Here is a 5999-nt window from a genome sequence, read left to right as displayed (position 1 = left end):
TAAAGTTTCACCTCGATCTGTTCAGCCATTTCGGAGATGATTTTTTGAAGGTTTTTATGTTAAAAACAATATGGCTGCTGAACCACGTGACCGATGATAATCATCAATTCCCCCCCCCTCGCCCCCCCATACAATTTATCTCTAAATGACCATCAAAATTTGTTTTTTATACCGACAGGATAAAGCATTCAACGTATGCAATTATGTCATAACGACGCCACCTATGACATCAAAATAAAAAAATCACGCTTGTTTCCAATGCGGAATTCTTGCTTTGTGCCAAGTTTCAATTTTATTTTATTTTCAATGGAGTGGTTTCGGGGAGAGGTCCAACGTTTTCTCTTTTTTCTGATGTGGCTACCACACCACATGACCTATGACATCATAATTATCATAAAAACATTCTACCCGAGTAGTCGCACCTATGGTGAAAATTTTGTGTCAATCAGATAAGCGGTTGCAGAGAAAACAGATAAAATTATCATGGACGGCCGGGCGGACGGACGGACAGACGGCCGGGCGGACGGACGGACATACGTACGGACGGACGGACAGCCCAAAAACATAATGCCTCCAGCGACTTCGTCAATGGAAGCAGAAAAACACCTTTGAGAGAGAAAAGAAAAAAAATCCAGGAGTAAAACCCACGTGGTTTTATTGGATCATGCACTCAAGTCTTACGTTAGTGCAACATTTTCTAATTACAGGACAATCCAGTTAAACCTTTTCCCCACCAAGGCCCGTTTTACAAAACAGACTTTTATTGACTTTACAAAAATGATCAACAACAAAAAAAAATTCGGAGCTATATACAAAGATAAACATCAGTAATTTTACACACACGTGTCCAACCTCCATTGGAGCAGAAACGGACGACATGCTGCAAAATATTTCCCATTCAATGATTGCGTGATAGGCAGTACCGAATATTAAAATGAACAACCAGAACCGATATCCATTGAACTTTGCTTGGTCAGGCCAGGCTGGACTTACAGCAGAACGTTGCATGATGAACTAGCCCTCTTGGTCGACAAAAGTACTTGCGCACAGCTTGAAAGAAAAAAAGAAACTCAAAAGCAAGCTATCTGAGACGCCAACGATGGCAAAGCCGACGATAAAACCGAGTAGAATTCAATAAGTGCCTCGAGATGCCAAAAAAGAAAAATGGCTCTGGATTGATTTTTTCCGAAATGAGAGAGAATGTAAAAATGGATAGACGTGCATAGTAAAAATGTTTCCATGAGATTTCACTTTGATCTTTGCATCACATTCACAGCTAATCTGGCCTGCCTCGCTTGGAATTTCAACCATCTTGCTTTGCTTCCAGCACTTAATACAGGCAAGATCACAAACATTGCAAACGAATGACTTTTTCACTTTCCTTACCTTTGATCTACATGCGTTCAAGTGTAATGTCGACAGAAAGAGACCCATTCCCATTGAGGACTCTTAGAACAGCACCGATTGAGAAAAGTTTACCTTGTACAAACTGGTGCAGTAAGCTGTATATTTCTTGGCAAGCTGGGCGTTTCTGTATAAAGCAAGCGGGTGAAACAGCAATCAATTTTAGTATCTTTGTTATTAGAGGCAGGACAAACCATGAGGATTACTACAGACATAACATCGTACACTCCCTGTTGAAAACACATACCATACAGATCTGCGTTGCTGCGTGAGTGCACTCCAGACAGCCAATCACAGCCATGAATAATGTTACGACAACCTCGACTGGACTCGTCATCGTTATTCCCTGGATGCTCCGAGGTAAAGCTTATTCCAAAGTGCATGCTGGCTTACATTCAGCAAATGGCTACCTTGACTTGACTTGACTTGACCTGACCAGCCTATTTAGTCCACTGCAAAGGCCTCCCTCACCATGATCTACTCTGCTCTCTTTAATGAAAACCGAGGCCATTGTACTCCTGTAAATTCTTCAATTTCATCTCTTCATCTGATCTTTGGTCTGCATCTGCTCCGTTTACGGCCTTCTCGGGGTTATCTGTTTGCAATCCTTGTTGTCCGCTGGTTGTCTGTTCTTGCTAAAACATCCAGCCCAGTTCAAATGACGTTGTTTTGATTGTGACTAGATGGTGAATGAATTTTGTTTTCTGTCTGATCCATTTCATCCTTCCTCTTGTCCCTTTTGGTTTTGCCAAAAAAAGAATATTTTCATGGCTCTTTGTGTGATGATGAATTTTTACTCTGTCGTCCTTGTTCGAGGTCATGCTTCAATTACATTGCTGGGACAACACAATGATAGTAAACTTTCCTTCAAACACAAATGTACTTTTCATGACTTTATAAAACAATTTCCCAAATGCTACCCATCGTGCTCTAGCATGTCTTCGATTCTCCAAAGTGATCCAAACATACGAGTTGCCCGAGTAAACTTGATTGCTTGGTTCCACAATTTTACAATGATCAATCTGAATCTCTTCCTTTTTTGCATCACCGTTAAACATTAGTTTTGCTTTTCCATATCAATTGCCAGTCCGATCTTTTGACTCTTCACATTGAGCTCTTTCATCATGATTTTCAGTTCTTCAGCATTGTTTGAAATCAAAACAATTTTATCTGCCGATTGTAGGTGGTTCAGTCTTCCTCCATCGACAATAATTCCTCTGTTTTCCCGATGGAACACTCCCAGGCATGCAGTAAACAATCGTGCCGAGGTCATACCTCTCTGTCCGACACCTCTTTAGACCTTGATCTTGCCACTAGTTTTTGTGCAGTTTCACGGTTGCTGTTCCACCATTATATACCTCACTTAGTATATCGATGTATCCCAAAGTTGACATCGAGGTGATGTGAGGCTTGTATGACAGAGTTTGTTTCCACAAGGTCTGAAGGCTTTTTCATAATCAACGAATGCAAGACACAAAGGAAGTTTCTATTCTCCATCTTTTTCCAGAAGCCGATTTATTGTACGGACGTGATCCATTGTTGAATATCCACTTCGAAAACTCGCTTGCTCCTGTGGTTGATTATCATCGTTTTATCCTGAGTCTGTTCTTCATGTTTGTAAATACTGTAAAGAAGGCTAATTGGACTAATTATGAAGGTCCATGTTATCTCCTCTTATGCAGATCAGTACCAGCTCAGAGTTCTTCCAAATTTTGGGATTTGTTCCATATTCCAAACACTTTGTAAATAGTTTTGTGAATTTACTGTGCAGCAGTTCAACACCATCTGTGTTTGCATCTTCAGGAATTCTGTGTTCTCATGGGGTCTTTCCTCTTTTCACGCTCATCGATACAAACAGGATCTAATCGATATAGTCGCTGGTGGGATAGCTTCATCATTATATATTGTGTCTGCATACTGGTTGATTGTAATTTCTCACCGTCGAGATGTTCATCGATTCTTCCAGATGTTTCATGATGTGACCTCCCCTTGTGAGAATGCTTCAATTTTCCTTGTTTAGGACAAAGAATCTCAGCACATCAGTTATAGCACTCCGCTTGTAAGCTTGACATTCTCCATTATTTTATCAATTTACATCAAGTTGAAGTTTCTTGTTCTTTCTAACTCTTGAGTTTTGTGTTGAGCACAAACTTGTATCTTACAAGTTGACGGTCAATGCCAGCACTGAAACAGTTCAGCACTACTCCATTTTGTTGGAAGATTATTCTCGTTGACTAAAATGATGTTAGTATAGTTTTTAAATGCTCCATTTGGACTGATCCAACGTTTGAACGTGTTCATGATGTCGAGATTTTTTTTTTTTTCATTCATCACAAATTTGACCAACATGCTTCCTCTTTCATTCCTTTCGCCAATTCACCCCCGCTCCCCCACCCCAACTCCTACTTTTGTATCGAAGTCACCCATGATGATAGTGTATATTCTGAACTGTGGTCGGACTACATTTAGAAATTCTTCCACTCCATAAAGGGTCGTCATCGATAGTACTTTTGTTTAATTTGGGGACCACTTGTGCAAGTGGATCAGAAAAACTCTCGTAACTTGTAAGATTTCCAACCAATTCAGATTTTATAAAGAATCAAATTCCACAACTCGATCTCTTCTTCTTTTGCTTTGTCTCTTTTGCAGGACTTGACGTTTTTTGTTTTTTTTTCCCAACCGTTTTTCAACTGCAATCAACTTTCTCATTTTCTTCGAATTCAGCCCAAATACATCCTACTTAATGTTGTCGAGTTCTTCTTCTGCTTCAACAAGGGTTTTCAGCTCTTTCTGTGTTTAGGAGGCCAAGTAGACTGGCCACCATTGCATAATAATGCTACTGCATGAAATGTACACTGTCAAGCTTCCAAAAATATACCTCTCCATCCAATGAAATTTGAAGTACATGCGGCTTCTTTATGTTATAATTACACTGATAATTATTGAGAAACGAAGCAACATTGCTCATTGCAGGTATTTAAAAACCAAGTTTTTCTTTTTACCCCATTCCCAACCCCCCCCCCCACCCCCTCCCTTGCAACAAAAACCTTCTCAAGTGTTGAAAAGTGAAAAGGAAACGTGGCTGGTGATGCACACCGTGACGACTGGTGGTACGTACGACATGATGGGGTGCGACTCGCAGCAAATCACTGGCCAAGGATGAAAATAAGTGGGTAACGGTAATGTCAGTGGCAAAGCAAGCAGCTCGTTTACAACACCCAAACAATGTGCAAGAAATAATGGAAGGTTTGAGACCTATGTACATGGACTGCTTAGCAGCAAACTCCTTGAAGCATTTATCTGAGAAAATGATCAAAGATGAAAAGAGTGACGCACAGTAATAAACTTTAGATTTAATTCAAAATTGTACCATATGTTATGCTGAATCACCCATGGAAATTGTGCGTTCATTCAAAAATTACATTTTACAATGGTGAACGAAGAACGGTGAAGTGGGAAAGAAAACAGACACTGTCCCCAATGTTAGAAGAGTTCAAGTGTAATCATGGCAGAACATGATGTCGGGCGGAAGGCAAGGCCCCCAAGGCGGTTATGGAACCGTCTTGATTTGTGGAAGTAGAAAGACAGGAGACTGGGATGCTCTTATCCGGTTCTCTCGATGGTGCATCGTTACAGAGTCGGATAGAGAATGGCCACTGTCATGGCAACCACCAAGCACACCAATGGCATCCACTTTGACCAAGTTTTCTGTAAAAATAAGACAAATTAAGATTTTTCTGTGTACTTGTGTATTCCCGTTCATTGCTAATGCATAAACAAACTTTACATTGATGCGTTGCATACAATGGTAAACTTTCGGAGACTGTGCTGGTGATTAAGGTGGCCCTGTAAGTATTCCATTTACTTAGGATGATACTTTTCATGGCACCTGTGTGTGTTAATGACTCAAGTGATCAGGAGAATAAATGAGCTTGTCCCTTGTTACACATCACGATATCACATCATATTGTCTTAAGTTAATTATAGCAAAGGAAAAACAAGTGAGACCTTCGTGATATCTCGAGCTGTTGTGGATGGACAATGTGTTTGCATGCAAGGCACTCAGTTGTTTAAATTGCAAACAAAAGAAAGGTGAAAACCCATTCTGTATCCTCGAAAAAAGTAATCCAGAAAGATATGACATCACAAAATAATGGCTGCTTAATTTGTGAATGTGAAACATGTTGAAAACATTTAAATGTGGTGAAAACAATGGCCGTACTCCATCGTACAAAGTCCTTCCTTGGCACAACTGAACTCTTATCCACCTACAAGATCTTCATCCGTAGCTTTATGGAGGACTGCTCTCTCCTCTGGGCTGGCTCCCCTGCCTCACAACTTGCTCAACTTGATGCCGTGGAAACCAAGGCCTTCAAGATCACTTATCTCCTGCAATTAAGTTGAGTTGATGGACCTATCAAAAAGCCATCGCAGACAGGTCGGTGGTCTCTCAGTGTTCCACCGCCTCCTTTATGGTCTTGCACCCTCTGCCCTTTCTGTGCTCTGTCTCTGAGCCCCTCCCTCCCACCAGGTTTCTGCAAGGTGCAGGTGGTCTGCCAGAAATTCCTTCTGGTGAAACTTCCAAAATCCAGAAT

At 40.8% G+C, this 5999-nt stretch overlaps 1 protein-coding gene across 1 annotated transcript in view; it reads right to left on the bottom strand.

Moving 5' to 3' along the window:
* Window positions 1-638: 638 nt before the first annotated feature.
* The window catches only part of LOC147019288 (uncharacterized), a 189840-nt gene continuing 184479 nt past the window's right edge, over window positions 639-5999 (bottom strand). The window contains exon 23 of the mRNA XM_085900126.1: window positions 639-5112. Within this exon, the coding sequence (XP_085756252.1) occupies window positions 5035-5112 (78 nt within the window). The 3' untranslated portion in view covers window positions 639-5034. The remainder of the gene's footprint in view (window positions 5113-5999) is intronic.

Source organism: Eptatretus burgeri, chromosome 10, assembly GCF_056783735.1.
Source record: "Eptatretus burgeri isolate ZD-2024b chromosome 10, Ebu_testis_v1, whole genome shotgun sequence".
NCBI classification, from domain to species: Eukaryota; Metazoa; Chordata; class Myxini; order Myxiniformes; family Myxinidae; genus Eptatretus; species Eptatretus burgeri.
This window is presented reverse-complemented; position numbering and strand designations above follow the sequence as displayed.